Source organism: Megalobrama amblycephala, linkage group LG15, assembly GCF_018812025.1.
Source record: "Megalobrama amblycephala isolate DHTTF-2021 linkage group LG15, ASM1881202v1, whole genome shotgun sequence".
NCBI classification, from domain to species: Eukaryota; Metazoa; Chordata; class Actinopteri; order Cypriniformes; family Xenocyprididae; genus Megalobrama; species Megalobrama amblycephala.
The window spans coordinates 2,068,934-2,088,814 of NC_063058.1; the positions used below are offsets into that span (position 1 = coordinate 2,068,934).

At 37.3% G+C, this 19,881-nt stretch overlaps 1 protein-coding gene across 1 annotated transcript; it reads left to right on the forward strand.

The window, feature by feature from the left end:
- Positions 1-6,451: 6,451 nt before the first annotated feature.
- Positions 6,452-18,785, forward strand: cd44b (CD44 molecule (Indian blood group) b). The gene is made up of 8 exons (XM_048158529.1): positions 6,452-6,638; positions 14,989-15,157; positions 15,247-15,383; positions 15,469-15,549; positions 15,975-16,247; positions 16,773-16,832; positions 17,579-17,657; positions 18,280-18,785. The coding sequence occupies exons 1-8, from the start codon at positions 6,572-6,574 to the stop codon at positions 18,461-18,463; spliced, it is 1,050 nt and encodes a 349-aa protein (XP_048014486.1). The 5' UTR covers positions 6,452-6,571; the 3' UTR covers positions 18,464-18,785.
- The last annotated feature ends 1,096 nt before the right edge of the window (positions 18,786-19,881 follow it).

Below are 19,881 nucleotides of genomic sequence, written 5' to 3' on the forward strand. Positions count from 1 at the left end.
GATAACTGAATGGAAAACTGCAGATAACTCGCTTAACTTAACATGTTTAATCTCTGAACATAACTGACTTAACATGGTTAACCTCTTTTTTGAGCATGTTCTGTGTGTTTATTTGCACTGGGGCAAGTTGTCACATGTGATGACTTGCCCCAAATGTGTGCTAATGTTGGCTAAATCTCAAGGTTCGCTCAACATAGCACGTCTCCTCTATGTTGTGCAAAATAATAATTTTTAACATTCATATCTAACAAAGTTGTATTGCATAAAATTTAAAGTGCAAATGTTTTACTTTTTAAGCGAAAAAATAAGAAAATTGAAAGAAAAGTGATCTTGACCACATGTGAACAGGAAGGTGACTATAGAAGAAGAAGTCACACAAAGTGGCTATTTGATTTTTGAGATAGAGCCTCTAAAAAGTTTTCCAAAGTTTTTGGTCATTTTTAATGCACATTTTGTAAATTCAATAACTCAAATACCGAAAAATCTGTGTGTTATGCATCAATGACAAAGTACTTCTTTTCTTTCTGTATAGCTGCACTGTTGTTCATTACTGGCACACAGGATAACAGCCTTTACCTGTTTCAGGTTGATTTTAGTAAGTTTTATTGAAGATAGTAATGAAAAGTTGTACCTTTTCCAGACAGTATTGATGATAGTGACGGCAGTGCATCAGAAAATAATGTCGTAGTAAGAAAGAAGAGATGGCAGAGATGAAGAATATACATCATAGATTGTTATGAAAGTCTGGAAGCATTTTGTTACGTTACCCAATGCCAGTTTGGAAGATGTGATCTATACTATAACCAGAGGTCAGGAAAGATGCCACTGCCTATTGGCCTCACTACACAGACAAGAAAATGCTCCAAAAATGATGACTAAACAGGTCAAGATGGAGTTATGTGTGGAAAGTGTGAGCTGCACTGAGAGTCTTGTTGCTTTTACTTGTGCTACAATCATTGATTTGGAATTCCAAGAAAGAAACAATGTCAAAGTTGAACTTTTTAATGTTTTTTGAAACACTAAAACATGGTTTGACTATTTTCCAGGCAGCGAAGTTCCAGTTGAATTTGTGTCAAGTTTTTGACATGTGATTTCCATATAAAATATAGCAGCACAAGATGAAATGGAATGTTAATAAAGCGTTTTAATGTTTTTTGAAGCACTAAGCCCTTTGCACTACTTTTCAGAGAGTGAAAATGCATTACAAATGTGTAATATAATGTAACCTGAAAAGTTAGTTATAAATGACAAAACCCTAACAAAAAGGTCAAAGGTCAGGTTTTGAGAAATAATGTTGGAAAAAGATTTTAGTCTTAAATGTATGTCAAATTTAATGTCATTTATTTTTTCTAGCTGTGATTTAATAATTAGCCTCATAGAGGGTTAATGTGGTGCACTAACAGATCGGTGTGAGGCCATAAAGCGGAAATCATTTAGTCAGGCTCGGTCTGGCTTCTTTGGAATCTCCATAATCTCTATAAATATCCTTTCTAAAAATGTTGCGATATCTAATTTCAAAACAGACTTACAGTGCTGAAGAAGCTTCCTGTTACCACATTTTCATTTCTCTGACCGCGGGCTTGACCCCCAGACAGAGCAACGTTTAATGTCACTGACAGCCTCTGTTCCATTGAGACACTTGTTAGCAATCGCCTTTTACAAGACAAGTAGAAGCTTTAAAAATCCAGTGTGTGGTGTTACTGGTGTGTTTTATGTCAGAGAATAAAAAGTGAGAATACCTTGAGTATGTGTTCACCACAACCCTTATTTCAGGCATTTAGCCAAAAGCTCATTGTCTTCAGGATGATGAAACCGGAAGTGTTCACTTGCAGCTTGTTTCCGGTTTTGGCCCACAGAAATACATCATCCCTGCAGCGCTCTGTGTGCTAAAATACACTCACTCACTCAAGGTGTGCTTTAGCAGCGGTGAGCGGAACACATGCTAGCAATTTAGACGAAATTTAGTGTATTTGTGGCAAAATTTGGCGTTTATTTAAAATGAGCTAATCTGCTATCATTTCAATCTCCAACATGTTATTTAGTAGTTTAGACACTTCTTTAATGCTTATCTAACCAGCAGAAGACACCAGGCAGGTTTACATGGCAGTTGCGCAGGTGCGTTTAGGCGCATTGTTGGCGTGTTGCTATTTTGAGGCGCCATGAAATCAATGGCGCAGTATTTTTTGTGTTATTTAAAGGGTGTGTTAGTAATATGCGAAATATTAGAAATAAAAGGATTACAATGTAAAAGATTATTGTGTGCATAAAGATAAAAATGCCTACATGTCATAATGGATAGTCATTGCATGTATCAGAATTACCTATCTGCAGTAATGACGAATGAAATGGGCCAATCGTGGCAATACACACGTGTTTAAAGTGACTCATCAGGTTGAGGGTGTCTATATTCTGCCATGGCACGAGCACAGCTGGCTTTTAAAGGGAATGGGAGATGAAGCTCTGATTGGTTTATTGCACGTTATGCCCAAAACACACCCATGACTCAGTAAGAGACTAGGGACAACCCTTTTAGACCATACACCGGGTACGCCGACCACTTTTTCCATTGTTAAACTAGCAAAAGTGCATTCTGTTATTTTAGATGAAAAAATTGAATTTTATTGACAAAATATTTTAGTTTGTTGACAGCATGTTAAGCTGTCATATGTGTGAAATTAAACAAATTTACACACACTGATGCGGACAGTGATAGACAGCGATAGTCCTACATGTAATTGTGCAACAAAAACAGAGCAACACAAAGTGTTTTGTGAAGAATTTCATGTGTAGGCAGGTTATATTCATCTGTGTTCATGGACTGTGTTTGTTTTGAAGAGCGAGACATGACAGAAACCTGCAGGTTAGGTGGAATATATGATGAATCTAAGTATAACTGGAGATGTACGTGTGTTATTGAGAGATACTTTCCTACATGTGTTTCATTAGCACCTTCTGAGCTGGTGCTTGCTTATATTTTTGTGTTACTATGGTGTTGCAAAACTGCAACCACTTCCTGTTTTTTTTTTTTTTTTCCAGTTCAGTCTGACTTTGTAAAACCACAGTTCTTTAGAATCCTTCGTAAGGTGTTTAATAACAATTATAATCCTCGTTTCAGCTCAATTTTATCATATACCCGACTCTGAATTGCACTATGTAACTAGCATTATTTAAAGACTAATTCTGAATTCATACAGTATGATAGCGTTATAAATCTGAACCTGTTACTCACTGATAATAGTCATATCTCATGTTCATATTTAGACATGGTGTGTGAATAAGCGGCTACACTGTTAGCCCGGATAAGTTGAATTTACTTAAAAAATTTGAGGAAACTGGTTGCCCTAAAAAAATTAAGTAATGATTAAGTAATGTGAACTTAATAATTCGAGTTCATTTAACTTAAAATGTTTTGTAATATTAATTACTTTGTAGTTATTACAACTAGTATATTTAAGTTCAATGTACTAAGCAAGTTAACTTGCCACCAATCAAAATTCATCCATGCCTCCCATCATGCATTGCTGCATGAATAAATTATGAGCTGAATTGTTTTAGTAATTTTCTTTATTCTCACTATTAAAATTTTGCTGTTTTTCTGTGACTTTTTAGTAGCTTGTTTTCTAATGTTCAGAGTTGATCTGTTTATCAGAACATGCTGCTTGTCACCGTCGTTGAGATTCACAGGCTGATTCTTGATGTCTGTGTGTGCCTAAAATATATATATATATATTTTTTTTTTTGTGATAAGGACAACTTTAAAAAAAAAAATTGTATTGTAGAAGTTGATCCTCCGCTGTAGAATCACAGTGCTGCTGTAATCAATAATGTAAATCTAACGCAGAGATTGGGCTCTAAATGAGTTTAGTGATTCAGATGAAATAATGATTATGTGAAAACATAACCAACATCACCTGATCATCTTTTAACTTTGCTTGTCTGGTTGGTTTTAATACAGTTAAAACTGCCCAAACAAAATCTAATATTAAAAAGTCAAGGGTCAAGAGCTCAACTAAAACAAACACTGACCCTCGATGATGGTAACTTAAAAATTGTGATTTTCTCCTTTGGTGAAAAACTATAAGGTAAATGTTAGGAAAAAATGTCTGTAGAACAGCCAAAACAAATGTTCCAACTGCTCATCAACAGCTCCTTGAATTCATACACACCACGACAAAATGGCGTCATTACCTGCCGCAAACCAGTGTGAAGGAGGCGTGTCCAGGAGAAAAACTTCATAATTTAAGTGCATTTAACTTACATTTATTAACACATTCAAATACACCCACAAATTAGTAGAATATACTTATATTTTATAAGTAATGCAACCAAACTTAAATATTTTAAGTATATTGTAATTATATTTTTTAAGTAAATATAAAATCCGGGCTAAGAGTGTATAGTGTCTTATAACTACAGAAATAAGACGTTCATTTCAACATTTTCTGAAAGCTGTCAGGTGTCATCTGTGCTTCGCCTGTGTTAGTTCCTGTGTGCCCCGGTTGCCCTTTTGTGTGCTCATTTGTTTCCATAACAACCCATAGTGTTCACCTGTGTCTGGTTCAGCTCCGTCATTCGCTCTATGAAACCCTCCGTTCAGTTCAGGCCTGTGTCTGGTGTCTTCAGTGCTTAAGGTCGGTTCTGCAGTGCCAGTTTGTTTTGTTTCATCTAAAAAAGACTGACTGCTGTGCGTACATAGATCCTGCCTTTATAGGAACCAACCCGTGACAGGGAACGTTCTCAAAAACGTTCTGTCAAGGTTCTCTCAACGTTCTTCCAGTAACATTAATAGGACTTTTGTTCAAAGTTATCTGTTCTCAAAACATTAGCACAAAAACATTATACGTCATTCATCATATTTAACAAGCAATACAGCAATTTTTAAAGAATAGTTGAGTTAAATAAAACTACCCAGCAGGTCAGCAAACATTTAACATTTAAAAACAACCCAAGTTGGGTTGAAAATGGACTAACCCAGTGATTGGGCTGTTTTAACCCAGTGGTTGGGTTAGATGTTTGCCCAACATGCTGGGTAGTTTTATTTAACTATTCATTAAAAATTACTGTATTGTTTGCTTAAAATGAGTAATTAACATTTATTAATGTTTAATACATAAACATTTATTATTAAGTTTAATGAATAATAATTAAACAATAAACATGTATTAAATTGCTTATTAATAAATGTTCACCTTTTGATTATTATTGTTGCCTCTAGTAATTATGTGTTTGATTTTTAATTTCCAACATATTTTGGGTTCATTTTAAGCCAGACAGTCATTTTTAAACAATAGTTGAGTTAAATAAAACATTTAAACATTTAACCCAACTGCTGGGTTTGTCCATTTTCAACCCAACTTGGGTTGTTTTTAACCCAGCATTTTATTAGTGATGGAATGTTTTTTTTTTTTTTTTTAAATGTCAAAATGGAATGTTTTGAACGTTCAGAGAACATTCAGAAATAATGTTTTCATAACATAATAGGAATATTAGAAAAACATTCTAAGAACATATCTTACTAGCTGGTCAGTATATTTTTAAAATCATAAGTCAATGCAATGTGAACAAACTTCAACAAGTGTAATTTTATTAATTACCATATTCATAAATGCTGTAAAAATATACTGCTCATTTTTAGTCAGCTAATGCATGAACATACAGGGGACAGTTTAACAAATGTGAGGTGAATAAAGTTTAAAGTGTGGACTTATCTTTACTGATTCAGATTTTTTTTGAATTTGTATGTACATTTGTTTTTGTTTATAGCTCGTATCACCATAGCAACGGTAGCAATCATAACGGTATCAACAGCAACTGCTCTGTACAGGAAGTGAGAGGAGAAGATGTGAAGTACGTTCTGATGATGTCTTGTTTACTCAGTGTCATAACAACACTGATGACTGACAACACACCAGCAGTAATGTAACATTGTACTATATTCAAAACTCGTCATGTAAATACACAACTGCTTCTGTTTTTCATGAGACATGAGATGATGAGAAGCCTGAAAACAGCTAAAACTGTTCATGTTGAAGCTTCACTATTGCCTTCCTGTTTTGAATCTTTATCTGAAAGCTCATCTCAGTTGTATCTGTCATGTAATTCATGTTGGTAACGACTTCTTATACTGACTGAAAAGAAAATTCACTGTAACATATTGAAGAGTTATTACTGTGATGAGAGTTTGAGGACAATTCAACAAATCTTAATCATCACTAACTAGGCTTCATTTGATGTATTTATAGACATGTGACCTGGATATGTTCTTTTTTTGTGAGATAAATGGGATCATTGTGTAAGCTGAGAGTAGTTTGAAAGTACTTGGATATTCAATTTACCAAAATGAATCAGGAATCATGGCATTCAGCTTTGTACAGAAAAACATTCACTCTCTGAACACACTGACGGAGAGAGAGAGCGGTTAAGGGAGGAGTAGAAGGGAGTGTTCAAATACGCACTACCCTTTTCTCTCATCTCTATTAGAGCCGACACTGAAACCTCACCTCACATTACTCCAAACTCACAGCGAACTCTATCCCAGCTCTATTCTACAGCAACCTTGCCGGTCATCAGGATGTGGATGGTGCTGCTGGGACTCGTGTCTGGATTACTGGCCTCCTCTGGATCAGAGGCGTCCACAGGTGAGAAAACCCGTCAGAGGGATCATGTCTTTGTGTATCATTGACTATGAATGGAGCAGCGCTGCTGCTTGTGTGTGTGTGAATACAGTTAAACTCACTCCTGAAGAGAACAGGATATGCAGCTGAAAACTTCAGCATCTCAAGAGCGAACCAGCAGAGAGCTGGAGGAGTTTAGACTGTTTAAAAACCCAGTCGAATGGAAAGAATAAATCAATGCGAGAGAAATGTAATGGTGTGGGATGTGTAATGTTGTTTCCAGATTATTCCTCACTTGAAGTCTTTGAGCATCTCTTTGTGTTGTACCGCATATGCAGGAAATGAAAGCTCACACCCCCCAAAAAACAGTTTTCGCAAGACTCGGCGGTTGCTGTGGTGACATTTTGTGCTAATGTTTGTCACTAGTTCTTGAAAACTTTGACACTTGACTTGCCAAATGTAAGTTGGATGGATAAATCTGTGCTTTGCTGCTGCGCTGTATTGTTTTATATCATTGATGTCTTTTTCACCTCTTACACCACCTCTGAGGTTCTTTGTGCCTGAAATACCAATAAATGCCTAAATGGAGAACAGAATGAAACTAGTCAATGCCACAGTCAGCCACTAAACCATCTCTGATTTACTTTGATCTCTGTCACTTTGAGTGGAATTGTTGACGTGTTTTATGTTAAATCTCAGCATGAAAGAAGTGTGTTTGTGTTGAGGGAATGCTGAGAAACTCTTTGTTGGTTGGAGAGACATGCTACTGGGCAGCTGTAAATTTCAGCATTTCAAAAGAAATCCAGCGAGAGTTTCAACGGTATCAAAAGTCAACAAAACGCCTCTCCAGACTTTTCCTCCTGTTAGCGTCTCTGTGTGTAGCGGAGCTTGTTCTCAGCCCATCAAACGATTATCCATCTCTCTACAGCCCGAATTCCGGAAATGTTGGGATGTTTTTTAAATTTGAATAAAATGAAAAATAAAAGACTTTCAAATCACATGAGCCAATATTTTATTCACAATAGAACATACATAACAAATGTTTAAACTGAGAGATTTTACAATTTTATGCACAAAATGAGCTCATTTCAAATTTGACAGGTCTAAAAATAGTTGGGACGGAGGCATGTTTACCATTGTGTAGCATCTCCTCTTCTTTTCAAAACAGACTGAAGACGTCTGGGCATCGAGGTTATGAGTTTCTGGAGTTTTGGTGTTGGATTTTGGTCCCATTCTTGCCTGATATAGGTTTCCAGCTGCTGAAGAGTTTGTGGTCGTCTTTGACGTATTTTTCTCTATAGGTGAAAGATCTGGACTGCAGGCAGGCCAATTCAGCACCCGGACTCTTCTATGACGAAGCCATGCTGTTGTAACAGCTGCAGTATGTGGTTTTGCATTGTCCTGCTGAAATACACAAGGCCTTCCCTGAAATAGATATCTGTAGGGGAGCATATGTTGCTCTAAAACACGGCGACGCTTCTGGACCATGTTCACATATGGCTTCCTTTTTGCATGATAGAGCTTTAGTTGGCATCTGCAGATGGCACGGCGGATTGTGTTTACCGACAGTGGTTTCTAGAAGTATTCCTGGGCCCATTTAGTAATGTCATTGACACAATCATGCCGATGAGTGATGCAGTGTCGTCTGAGGGCCCGAAGACCACGGGTATCTAATAAAGGTCTTCGGCCTTGACCCTTACGCACAGAGATTTCTGCAGATTTGCAAAGCCTTTGTAATTTGAAGTTGAGGAATATTGTTTTAAAAGTATTCCACAATCTTTTTACGCACTCTTTCACAGCTTTACTTCTGATAGACTCTGCCTCTCTAAGACATCCCTTTTATAGCTAATCATGTTACAGACCTGATATCAATTAACTTAATTAGTTCCTAGATGTTCTGCCAGCTGAATCTTTTCAAAATTTCTTGCTTTTTCAGACATTTTTTCGCCCCGTCCCAACTTTTTTGAGACCTGTAGCAGGCATCAAATTTGAAATGAGCTCATTTAATGGATAAAAGTGTCAAATTTATCAGTTTAAACATTTATTATATAATTATGTACTATTGTGAATAAAACATTGGCTCATGTGATTTGAAAATCTTTTAGTTTTAATTGTATTCAAATTTTAAAAAACGTCCAACATTTCCGGAATTCGGGTTGTAGATTAGCCTGGTAATACCAGACTCTGCTACTTCACTTTGCTTCGTAGACAGAGTCTGGAATGGCATAATAGAGAAGTGTTTTCTCTCTCGCTAGGGGATGCTTGTCTGAAGTTTAAAATCATTGGTTACCCGTAAGCCAATCAGATACGTTTAGTTATGACGTATGTTATGTGCCTGTACAGCCGCATCGAAGCACAGACATCATGCATCTAACTCAAATCTATGATTGAACTTCCACTGTAAACCTGTTGTAAACACATGATGATGTGAGCGAAATACCGGAGTGAACATGGCTGTAAACGACTTTTGCAGATTATGTGAAGTTAATGCATCCCGAAGTTTGCATCCCGTGTCTCGTTTCCCATTTCCGCGGTCGTTTCGGTTTTCGATTTCTCTAACCTACAATGTAAAACTCGGCGCTTAGCATCTACGTCACGGCTCTCAGCCCGCCCTCTGTTCGTTGATTGGCCCGGCTGTTTCCAGACCGGTGGCAAACACAAAGCTATGACGCTGTATCAGACTGAGTACAGAAGCGAAATGAAATTGAGCGGAAGTAGGAAGTCTGACGTAGTCAGGCTAGTTGTAGATAGATACACATCTTCATACACCCACATGCTAATCTTCATCATCAGAAGAGAACAGGAAAACTGAACTTCTAAGAAAACAACAGTATCTCACATAAAGACTATAGTTTTAGGCCATGGCCAACAAAATTGTAAGTAGTGGCTGTGGCTTTAAACTCTTGAACACAATGTAGAAATCCTGTTGTAGTCCTTACATCACCTCAGTCATCTCTGAAGAGTCTTATACTTTGCTGAATGCTGCTTTTAACAATTTTTAACACTCAAGTCAAAGCTTAAGACTATTTATAAGAGCATTTCTGAGAAGTTTTATACAAATGGCCCCATATCTTTTTTTTTTTTTTTTCTTTTTTTTTGGTGTGTGTGTGTCTTGGAAACTTTTGCAAAATAGTCCCTGGATTTTTGCCAAATCAACAAAAGTTGTGCAGGAAGATTCTTTGGAGTTCATGGGTTAATCAAAATCAAAAGCCCAGCAGCTGATTACAATTCTGATAATAATTCTGGATGACCGAACATTATAAAATTTGGTATTTTCATTTAGGGTGTTTACCAAATTTTGTAAGATTCGGCCACAAGGTGACACTAGAGTAAGATCATTTCTGTTTTTGCTGATAACCATAAGGGCTGGAATAAAATGGTGTTTTCTTTTAAGTCCTTTTACCCCAGTTGACAATATTTTGAATTATGCCTATATACGATGAATAATATAAAAAGAGATTTTTATCCAAAGTGACGTTCAGTGCATTTAAGGAATAACATTTTTGCCAGCATGTGTTCCTTGGGAATTAAACTCATTCCTATAGCAATGTACAACTAGTTGTGGACAACTAAAAACTAATTTTTCATCTGATAAATGAGGCAATGTGATCGATCACAAATGTAATTATGTTATTAAAAAGTAACTGCAATCTAATAATGCACATTTTAAAATGTGTAGTCCATTTTGTAATCCATTACTACCCAACACTCAGAGCTGGGTAGATTGCTTATGAATTGTAATCAGTTACTGATTACAAATTACATGACAAAATTTGTAATCAGTAATATAATCTCTTAGATTACTTTTGTGCTAACCCTTATTTGATGTCACATATATTGTAGGAAAATTTTGTACTATTTTGACAGATACAGAAAAAAAATATATGCCAAAAAAATATTCTATTCACCAACAAGAGCCTCAATAGAATCTTTTTAAACTGCAATGTATGTACAGTTAATACTTCACAATACTAACACTAATGTACCTGTTAGTGTTTGCTGATAGTAACACTGAATAAAACAAAACCACATCTTATGATTTTATAACATATTTACTTAAAATTAAGTAAATTTAGAAAACAGCAACATTACAAAAACAAATATTGAAAAACATGAAATTCACAGCAGTATCACTGCTACATCAAATATTTCATCTATATTTCATATATTATTATTATTATTTAATATATATATTTCATCTATATTTCCCCCTCACCACCGGAAAAACTTGAAGAATCTCAAACGTATATAATTTGGCAGGTTTATTATGAAAAAAATATAAATGTAAAAAAAAAATTAAAAATTAGGAGAATCAATGAATTGAGAACAACTTACTGCCATTGTGTAAATAATATGTAATCATGTAATCCATAAAAAAGTAACTGTAGTCTGATTACAAGTATTTTAAAAAGTAGTTTACTCTAATTACAAGTACTTGGATACTTGGATCTGATTACATAATCCGTTACTACCCAGCTCTGCCAACACTGTACGATGCAGCTGTAACATGCATGCTCTGTTTTGGTTTAGTTTCATTGTGTTTTGGTTCTATTTTCCCTGTTCTGGTTTGCCTGTGTTACATTCTTTGGCGGTAATTAGTTCTGTGCAGCTGTTTCTGTTCAGTTGATTCTTCTGGCTAGTATTTAAGTCCTCAGTTTCCTTTGTTTCATTGTCCAATATTGTTTTGTATTGGTTATTTTCTCAGCATCTTCCCTGTGATTATACTATGTTCCTAGTGGAATTTACTATTAAAGACTGCTTTTGTTATCCTTTGTGATCGTGCATTTACAGCCTACACAGAACCTGTGTGTGTGTGTGAGATTCATTGTTTAATATAAACTGTCACGATTATGTTCTGTTTAGTTAGTTCCTGTTGTGTCAGTGTGAGTTCTCGTTAGTTTCTATGATTACAGATTAGTTCATCTTTGTCCAACTGTTCCCGTGTAGTTCCCTCATTTATTATATGTATATACTCCCTGTACTCTTCTGTTCAGTCCTTTGTCGGTTATTGTCTCGTATAATGTTATACTGCTCTGGCATTTCAAGTACAGTCTATTTTGAAGTGTTATCTGTTGTTTGTATTACTTAAAACTCAACAAAACCTGACATAAACAGGGTCTGGCACTATTTGTTCCACAAATGTTCCCAAACAATGTTCTTATAACAAACCTATCTGCTCTAAAATGCATTTTAATACCGAGCTATGTTGGGCAATAAGAAAATTAATTAAACACAAGTTTACTAATGTTGGCCACCTTCAATTGTGCTGTAAAATGTTATATTTTATGAATGTATTGCCGTATTGCCATGAACCATGTCATTGGCACTTTTCCCTGAGGTTACCTCTGAAATGCAATTTAGCAACATGCAGAATACTGTGATATGGTCAGTTATAGTAAAAAAAAATAAAAAAAAAGAATAAAGATGACTGTCATTTTCTTGATAACATGTATTCTTATACAGAATCTGCAATCATCTCTTGACAGGTGAAGTCATGAGAGAGTGCCAGCAGAGACATTCTATGACATTTACAGTGATAGCAAAGTTCAGCCAAGACCACACAAACCAGAAAGGTTTTCTGCAGGCTTTCTGCTTATTTGAGCTGATCTGATGGGTGTGAGAGTGGGCCACTTCCTGTGACATGGTCAACCTCAACTCTTATCTGCCAAGCTCTATAGAGTATACTATAACCAACACTTAATAAGGGAGCCTATAGCGCTGCTTTAAACCCCAATCTGACAATTTTGGAGGGCAACGGGTTAGATAATGGGCCGCTTCTTGTGGCTTAGTCCACTTCAGATCTCACTTGCCAAGCTTTATACTCATAAAGATATCTACACAGGAGCATATCCTGCTTTAATCCCCAGTTGATGAATTGTGTAGGGCAACAGATGAGAGAGCGGGACTTGACTTGTCCACACCAGCTCTCACCTGTCAGGCTCCATACCATACAGTTATTCACAAGGGAGCGTAGTGGGGACTATGGCCCTTTTTCACTTGGTATTAAGATACATTTTGGTCGATCAGATCACAAGTGGACAGCACTAAATAAATTGGGTCTAAAATGTTTTGAGCTTGTCCACTTTCGACCACTTCCAGAGGTAGTCGAAAACGCATTCAACCGGATTGCTTTCATAGTGGAAACGCTCATGTGGTCGAATGCGTTCAAACAGCCACTAAAGACCGTCTACTCTCCGCCTACTGACATAGCGCATAAACATTATGGAAAGCGCTCTAGCCAGATGGGATTTAAACAAAACTTTAACCAAGTTTGGATTGAAGGCCAAACGTACCAAGCACAATGCTCTCTCTCAATTTCCAACACGCACTCAATGCGTTCGGCCGGTCTTGTAGCTGTCAGTGCAGAAACGAAAGCTGCTGCTCTCCGTATGTTTTTCCATCATCTTTGGTGTGTTCATATGTATCGTGAGCTAATTTGTCCATTAGATCAAAAGATCTGAAAAAAAACATACATTTACCCAGCCATAGACCCTCCCCTCAAAGTAATCCGGACAGAAGTGATTAAAAATGGACAAAATAGACAGATTAAAATACCAGGTGTAAACGGGTATGTCTTCAACATCCACTTGTGATCCGATCAATCAAAACGCATCTTAATACCAGGTGGAAACAAGGCCTAAAAGTCACAATCTACTACTGCTACTACTGGACTCCCCCTTTTCTGTTTTTAAAAGGCGTACTGAAGCTGTACATCACCTTCAGCTTAATGCCCTGGAGGGGTTAAAAATAACAGAATGGAACACTTACAGTGATGAAATCCACCTTTTGTCCTAATAACCTATGCGGGGAACTGATGGGAAAGGGAATGCCTAAGTGAGTAGACCCACAAATGATCATTTGAATAAACTTCCTGAAGGCAGCATACTGCACTCTCACCTCTCTGAACTTCACCATCATCTCAACGACAGTCCTGAAAAGTCCAGAGGGTGAGACGGCGGGATTAAGAAGGAAGTTCTTCTTAATGGAGTCACTCTCCTTAATGTCTGACAGATTCAGCTACAAATGTCTCTCTATCGCCACCATTGCAGCCATTGAGCAGCCGATAGCACAGGCAGGCCATCTTCTTGGTGGTGCAGATGGCTAAATCTGTGGCCGTGCAGAGTTTCCTAACTGCCTCAGGAGGCAACCCCTCACCCTGGTCCATGTCTTTAAGTATACTGGCATGGTGTTCTGGCCCCCACCGGCCTGACCTGCTGACACATATGTTTTGCCCACCAGCCGCAATGGAAGGCAAGACGGGAGCCTTCAGTGAGGATGCCGACCAAGGGGAGAGATACCCAATGAGGTTCGCTTCTACCTGGGGAATCCTCACATACGCCTGAATAATTTAAATGTGCTGAGGTAACTACACGAGTGGTATAAGGATTTCTCCACAAGTCTGACACCTCAGTGTGCAGCTCTAAGAGAAATGGAAGGCTCACCAGAGAGGGATACTTATGACACAACAGGAATTGCTTGTCCACACAGCCATGAGCGACATCCTCCTTTAAACCAGACCAGTTTAAACTTAGTCTAGCCATAGCATGGGTCATAGGCTCCACAATCTACACAAAGGGACAAGGTGGACTTGCTTGTAATATTTAAGTCAACTGCCTCCACATCTAGTTCCTCAGAAGTAAAAGCCATACTCTCAGCCAAGCCGGAAGAGGCCGCAGAGCAGGCTTCCAGATCGGGTATGAGAGCCTTGGAGATAGCAGGCAAATCCCATGAAAGAGAAACCCCCTCAAGCTCCTCTGCCAGCTCCACCTGTGATCCCTACGATCATAGCCATCACGCTGCCTCAGCAGATGCAGGGCTAGAACCACGAGGTGCGGACACTTTGCCAAGAGAGCCAAGCGAGAGCAGAGCTTTTTATGCAAAACACACACACTTCACAGACAGCACACAGACAAAGCGGCTTCCTGAAGACAACAAAGGTGGTGATGTGTAATGCAAGCACTCTTTTATACTGTCACATGCTTCAGACACTCCACATAGAGTCAACATCTGATGCCATGTTGAGCATTGAATCTTGAAATTTGAGTTCAGGACACAAGCACATCAGTTTGGTCACAGGAGTCCAGTTAATAAGATAACATGCAAAATGAGCTTCCAAAACCACAGTTAGTATTTTAAGCTATGCTAAGCTTCCTTACATTGGGGTTCTATTAGTTCCTCATTATTCTATGCATTTATAGCCCTCTGTTTAATTTGACATGTGTTGGTTTTTGTTTTAATGTATAAACTGTTGTGCTTTATTTGTTTTCTGGAATGTCTTCATCTTTTTTTGTTTGAATAAATCAGCCTGCGATGAATGGCACAATATAAATATAATTCATTTATTTCTATTATTTCTGCCCTGTTTGTCTTTCAGTGGTGAGCGCCCGGAGCTGCAGCTATGTTGGAGTGTTTCATGTACAAGGGAGCGAACGCTATAGTCTGACGTATGAGATGGCCAAGAGCTTGTGTGAAGAGTTATTATCTTCATTAGCCACTATGGAGCAGGTGGAGGAAGCCTATAAAAAAGGACTACAGACATGCAGGTCAGACATTCAACTGAACATCACCAACTGACTTCATCAATCATGCAGGATCATCATCAACTTCAGGTCCACCTGTATTTTCTCTGCAGGTATGGCTGGGTAAACAGCACAGAGCTGGTGATTCTCCGTCACAAGGGAAATAAAGTCTGCGCTGGCAACCAAACCGGCATCATCAAGAAGATTCAAGATGGAAAGAAATATGACGCCTTCTGTTACGATGATACAGGTTTGATTTGTGCAACATGGTGTCTGTTTTAGTCAACTCATGATAATGTTTTAATGTATTTAACAAACCATTACATTTTAAACAGATTTGTCAGTGAAGTCCTGCGCAGCTGAGATCCTTGAGATTTTAAATAAAACAGATGTCACCCCTGTCACAGCATCTACAGGTATAACATTTTACATTTATGCATTTTGAAGACACTTTTATCTGAAAGATCTTACAGTGTAATAGCATGTTAACTGTAAGTCAGTAGCAATTTATTACCTTTTTCCCCATCACGTGTTTTAGTAATAATCATAAATGGTATCATTAGAAAGCTTTAACACTCAAAATTCATCCTGAGAAAACCGTATTGTTAGTTGACATATAGTTGCAAAGTTATAGTTTGGCATAATTTTAATAAAGTGATAACCTGCAGTACTTTTCTGGCATATTAAAAAGAATCTTAATGAGTAACAGTACAGATGAAAATATAAAAATATAAAAAATTATATGAAAATAATGTAAGTCAATATTTGAGAAGGTCCATTTCTCCACACAATCAAAGTTTGATGTGCATATACAAAGTCCTGCATAATTGTCATTTCACAGCGGTCACGACAGTCCAACAAGACACTGGAGAGGATGATAATGTAACTTCAACATCTGAGGTGTTGAGAGATTCAACAGCGTCTACTCCAGCTCTCTGGACACAAACCAGTGCCACAGTGAGCCCAGTGGAGGACAATGAGACTGATCAGAGACACGATACAAACTATACAGAGCATATAGAGGAGTCCACAACCTCACAACCAACTACACACACCACAGAGCTGGCAATGAGCGAGAGAACGTCCAGTCATGAAACACCAGCCAATAAAACAGGTGACATTTCATTACAGGAATATTAGCCAAATCTCAGTCCATCTTAATGTTTGACAAAGGATAATAAGTAATATACTGTTTTATCCTGATACTGTTTTATCCTGCTATATCTGGGCTGCATGTACACTTAAAAATAAAGGTTCTTTATTGACATTGATGGTTCCATGAAGAACCTTTAACATCTATGGAACCACTACAGGTTCTTTATAGTGTTAAAATAAAGGTTCTTTATTGACATTGATGGTTCCATGAAGAACCTTTAACATCTATGGAACCACTACAGGTTCTTTATAGTGTTAAAATAAAGGTTCTTTAGATTATTGAAATGTTCTTCACACTAAGAAAAGGTGGTTCTTAAGAACTGACCACTGGAAGGTTCTTTGGGGAACCTAAAATGGTTCTTCTATGGCATCACTATGAAAACCCCCTTTTGGAACCTTTATTTTTAAGAATTGTTACAGGATATGACATCTGACATCTCATTTGAACTGTGCTGTCTGTGTGCTTCTGTCTTTGTTACTCCAGATCCAGGATATGTCAACCCAAAAAACAGGTCTTCGGGATCAGATACGGTCGGATCATCAGGTTAGAAAGCCTCTTTTATAATATATAGATTATACCCAAATCAATTGTATTTATTTTGAGACTACTATTTACATTTACAAGCCTGGATTGACAATATTCTGATAAATTATCAACAGGATGGGTATTATGAGGGAGTTTCTTTAACTTCAGTGCTTGTTTCAGTGTGTTCAGTTAGGTTAGGTCAGGACTGAGGTCTGATCCTCCTCCCTAAAGGATGGTGAACGTGAATATTTGTGGCATTTTCAGTCTTAATACTACACATTTTAACAGTTTTGTCTGAATTAACATATAATATAACACACCTGAAACGCTCTATATCATTGACACAAGCGGGTTTAGTAATGCATGCATTAACAGAAAACAGAACACATTCCTAGTCAAGAAGAGACTCATAATGTGAATTGCTATGAATACATTTGCAATACAGTGCCTTGGATTTTTATGACTGAAACCAGACCAAAGAGCATCTTCTGGGATTATTTTTTGCCTTCCAGCAAGCAATGTTCCAAGATGTCTCCTTCTGAATTTGATTAATTGTTGACAACAGACAAACAAGTCATTTCCAAGTTATTTTCCTCACATATTTGAGGATCCTCAAAAGGGAAAAGCATGGAAATATATATTTTGTAGGTTGTGGTCTCATTGCTCAAAGTCATTGTTATTTGCACTCTGATTTACACAACTGCACTGAATGATTTTATCAGTTTGTTTGAAATAACATGTTATGTGTTATAATCCTTTTACAGACTGGCTGGTCATTTTATTGACAATTTTGGCAGTTGTTCTCATTCTGCTTCTCTGTGTTGTTGTAGCAAGAAGCAAAAGGTACGTCTTTTGTAATGCAGATATTACAAATATATATATATATTAAAATACTATAGATATGTTAAAATACTACATGTCTGTCACAATACTAACACCTGTGGTTTTTGTAATATTTGTGTTTCGTGTGCAAGTGTGTGTAGAACATTTGAGCGCTCATATCTTTGTCTTTAAGTCATACCGACTGGTTTTAGAAACTATACTCATATCAGCACCATTAACACTAACATACAGATGCACCATTAACAGTGAAATAATATCATTGTTGTCATCTTGATGAAAACACACTACTTCCCTCTGGAAGGATGGGCTGTGGGCTCCTGAACATGATGAACTGTGCTATACACTAAATAGCATTTTGATGTTGTATTAGGGTTAGTGTTGATATTTTTCAGACCTGGGACCTGGGAAGTTTTTCTTGCACTTAGGCCCTGTCCCAAATGGCACACTTCATGTGCACTTGGGGTCTTGTGGACTTACAATAGTAGCCACATGTGCATGTCCCTTAGAAGAACGTAGGGTGTCCCATGGGTCATTTTAGGTTTCAGGTTTACCGCTAGGGCTTAGGGTTATGTTAACAGTGTTATTGGGTTTTACTGAATGTGCGTATTTTATTTACCCTCAGATGGTGTGGCAGGAAACAGACACTGATTATCACAAAAAAGAGCAGCATTGCAGAAAAAGGTGCACCAGTGCCAGTCACTCGGGAGCAGGAGATGGTCACACTCGTCAACAATGAAAAGATCACCAGCAGCAACTCAGAGCTAGTCAACATCAATCTGGATGAGCCGACAGAGAAAACATTCTAAAACTTGACCAGAGAAAGTGATATAGCAACAAAAAACAATAAATGGGAATCATTGAGACTGAGATTTGAAGTAAATCAAAAGGAGGTGAAGGATGATAGGCTCAAATCTGAGTTCACGAGAACAGCCTGCTGTATTTGTGTGTGTGTGTGTGTGTATTCATTTTATATTTCAGTATTAGTAATTTTTAATTTTACACTAGTATACGTATGTGGAAAGTATTTTTTCCAGTGGCTTTGCTTGGTATAATAACACTGGTGAAATCAGTGCTTGTCAGATGAAAGACGCAACTAAGATTGTTCAATAAACTCAGTTGTTTCCATCACTTGGTCTCCTGCTTTCTGATCTTCCCTGCCTCTTCTGCAAACCCAAGATAAGGCAGAGTTAACACGACAATGTGTTGACTCTGAATGTATATTTTCTGACTGAGAGAGAGAGAAGTCTTGTAAAGTCCTCCAGGTGTGACAATTGAAGCCAAAAACACCGCCAGCATCTCTAGGAAGTTTATATGGCATTCAAGATGGGCTTATATAAATTATAATTAAAATGACAATATGTAGGCTACAAAACTGAAGTAGCCTAAATTATCGTTTATTATCTCGTTTATCTGTCAGTCTGAGGTGTCGTTGCTATAACACATTGCTATGGGTTGCGTGTGTCTTGCTTCAGACTTGATGGACGGGCTCTGCGGCACTTTCAAAAGTCTCTGTTTTCGAGGATTGAAAGCTGGAGTTGAGTGGATGACAGGCATGACCATAGCAAAAGTTATGTTTTAACAAAACAAAATGAAAACACTAGTGTAAATGTAGGTATTCCACAGTCTGCTTGGGAACCTATGCTCTCCAGCAGAATTATGTGGAGCAGAATTACATGGACAGACGAATTTACATTTATAAAGCGATCTGAATCTGCGTCTTTGAAACAATGGATGTTAACTGACATCAAAGCACTACACAAAACCATACAGCACCAAAAGTCGCATTAATGGTTAGCAGTGTTGGTCACGTTGCTTTAAAAAAGTAATTAGTTATAGTTACTAGTTACTTCTCACAAATAGTAACGGAGTTAGTAACTGAGTTACATCATTATAAAAGTAACTAATTACCAGGGAAAGTAACTATTGCGTTACTTTAAAAAAATAAAATAAAAATAAAAATATGCCAAATAAATTGAATGCCCCCAATATTACATATAAGTCTAAGAATAAATTATTCTTGATGCGACTCCTGACTCATGATCTGCTCTTGCTCACGACATGAAATTTCTCTGTGTTGGTAGCCATTAAAGAAAACGTAGTTTCATATTTATGTTTAAATAGTCCTATGTTATGTTTTAAATCCATTTATTCGATTATGAAAAGTTAGTGAACAGCATGAGTAAGATGCGCAAATATATCGGGAGACATGGAGTGGGTCAGATAA